Source organism: Corvus brachyrhynchos, unplaced genomic scaffold, assembly GCF_000691975.1.
Source record: "Corvus brachyrhynchos isolate BGI_N302 unplaced genomic scaffold, ASM69197v1 scaffold340, whole genome shotgun sequence".
NCBI classification, from domain to species: domain Eukaryota; kingdom Metazoa; phylum Chordata; class Aves; order Passeriformes; family Corvidae; genus Corvus; species Corvus brachyrhynchos.
In genome coordinates, this window is record NW_008235987.1 from 1,320,249 (window position 1) to 1,321,778 (window position 1,530).

General features: G+C 63.3%; 2 protein-coding genes across 4 annotated transcripts in view; both read left to right on the forward strand.

The window, feature by feature from the left end:
- LOC103613833 (cleavage and polyadenylation specificity factor subunit 4) overlaps window positions 1-1,515 on the forward strand; it is a 2,657-nt gene extending 1,142 nt beyond the window's left edge. The window contains exons 2-6 of the mRNA XM_017730403.1: window positions 93-188; window positions 320-413; window positions 695-737; window positions 840-1,025; window positions 1,436-1,515. Of these exons, the coding sequence (XP_017585892.1) occupies window positions 93-188; window positions 320-413; window positions 695-737; window positions 840-1,025; window positions 1,436-1,462 (446 nt within the window). The 3' untranslated portion in view covers window positions 1,463-1,515. The remainder of the gene's footprint in view (window positions 1-92; window positions 189-319; window positions 414-694; window positions 738-839; window positions 1,026-1,435) is intronic.
- FAM104A (family with sequence similarity 104 member A) overlaps window positions 1-1,530 on the forward strand; it is a 21,468-nt gene that overhangs the window by 7,021 nt on the left and 12,917 nt on the right. The gene's annotated exons all lie outside the window — the stretch shown is intronic.

Genomic DNA, 1,530 nt, shown 5'->3' on the forward strand with positions numbered 1-1,530 from the left:
CACCCCCTCCCGTGCAGCCCACCCTGGACCCATTCCCGCCGCGTTTGGCTCGAAGGAGCATCGTCCCAAATGTCCCACCCCTTCTCCCGCAGGTGAGTGCAGCAACCAGGACTGTCCCTTCCTGCACGCCGGTGCCACCGCCAGCGCCGTGGGCTGTCCCTGGTACGACCGTGGCTTCTGCAGGCACGGTGAGCTGGGCCAGGGCTGGGTGGGCAGGGGGTGCCCGGTGGGGATTTGGGCTCGGGGCTGCAGGGAAAGCAGAGCTCCCACAGCCCCGCTGCGAGGCCGTGTCCTTGTGAGTGTCCCCTCTGCCTGGCAGGTCCCCTGTGCAAGTACAAGCACACGAGGAGGGTGATGTGTGCCAACTACCTGGTGGGCTTCTGCCCGGAGGGACCCAAGTGCAAATTCGTGCAGTACGTACTGGGCAGGCTGGGAATGGGGCTGGGGGGGAAAATCCCCTCTCTGAGGCAGCTGTGGCCCTTGCAGGGTCAGGGACAAGGACCTGAAGGGTCTGAATTAAGCAACCCCCACACCCAAGCTGTGCTGGTGACCTCAGGGTCAGCGGTGGGTGGGCAGGGGACAGCCCTGGTCCCCATGGAGGTGCCTGTACCAGCTCCAGGATGTCCCTGAGGGGCTCAGGAGGATTTGGGGGCAGCACAGGGAGTTAACTGCCTGTCCTCTGTGTCCCCTCCAGCCTCAAGGCCGGGCTGATGGTGAGCAGCACAGACCCGTCCAAGGTGAAGCTGTTTTCCCTGTGCCCGTGGGGGTGATGCCCCAGCTGCTCCCAGCTCCTGTGGGGCAGCAGCTGCCAACTGCCCCTCCTGCCCCGTTTCCCCCAGGAAGCTGGATGTCCATGGGGGCTGGTACAGCGGGATCTGGCTGCTGCAGAGGAGAGGGGAGGTGAGGACGTGCCACCCAAGGAGCCACCTCCACGTGTCACCCAGCACCTGGCAGCTCATCTGTGGGACACCAGTGGGTGTCCCCCAAGCCCGCAGAGCCTGCTGGAAGGAGGCACCTGCTCCAAGGTGAGAGATTTTTGGGAATGGGAGGGCTGGGAGCAGCGGTCTCACCTTGGAGGGAGGGTGAGGGGCAGCAGGTGCTGTGGGGATTCCCGCAGTGCTCCCAAAACAGCCTCCTGGACTGGAAATGTCCTTTCCCTGTGTTATTTGGCCATGTTCCCCCAGAGCTGGGGTGGGAACCAGCAGGGAAGGAGGGATGTTCTGGGACTGAAACAACCTGACTGCAGGGTTTGAGTGATAATAACCAATGGGAGAACCCTGGGAGCAACAAACCCCTCTGGGTCAGAGGTTTGGTGTGGTTGGAGATCTGGGGGTGCTGTTTCCATGATCCCACTCCACTGGAAATGGGATCAAAACGAACGTGTGGGAACGTGGCAGCGGCTGGTGCAGCCCAAACCCATTCCCTGTGTCCCCAGAGAGGATCAGCCAGTCCGTGCCGGTGAGAGCGGGAGGACTCAGCTGGAAATGCTGCTGGGGAAGGGACTGCAGGGCTCCCCACCGGACCCGGGGA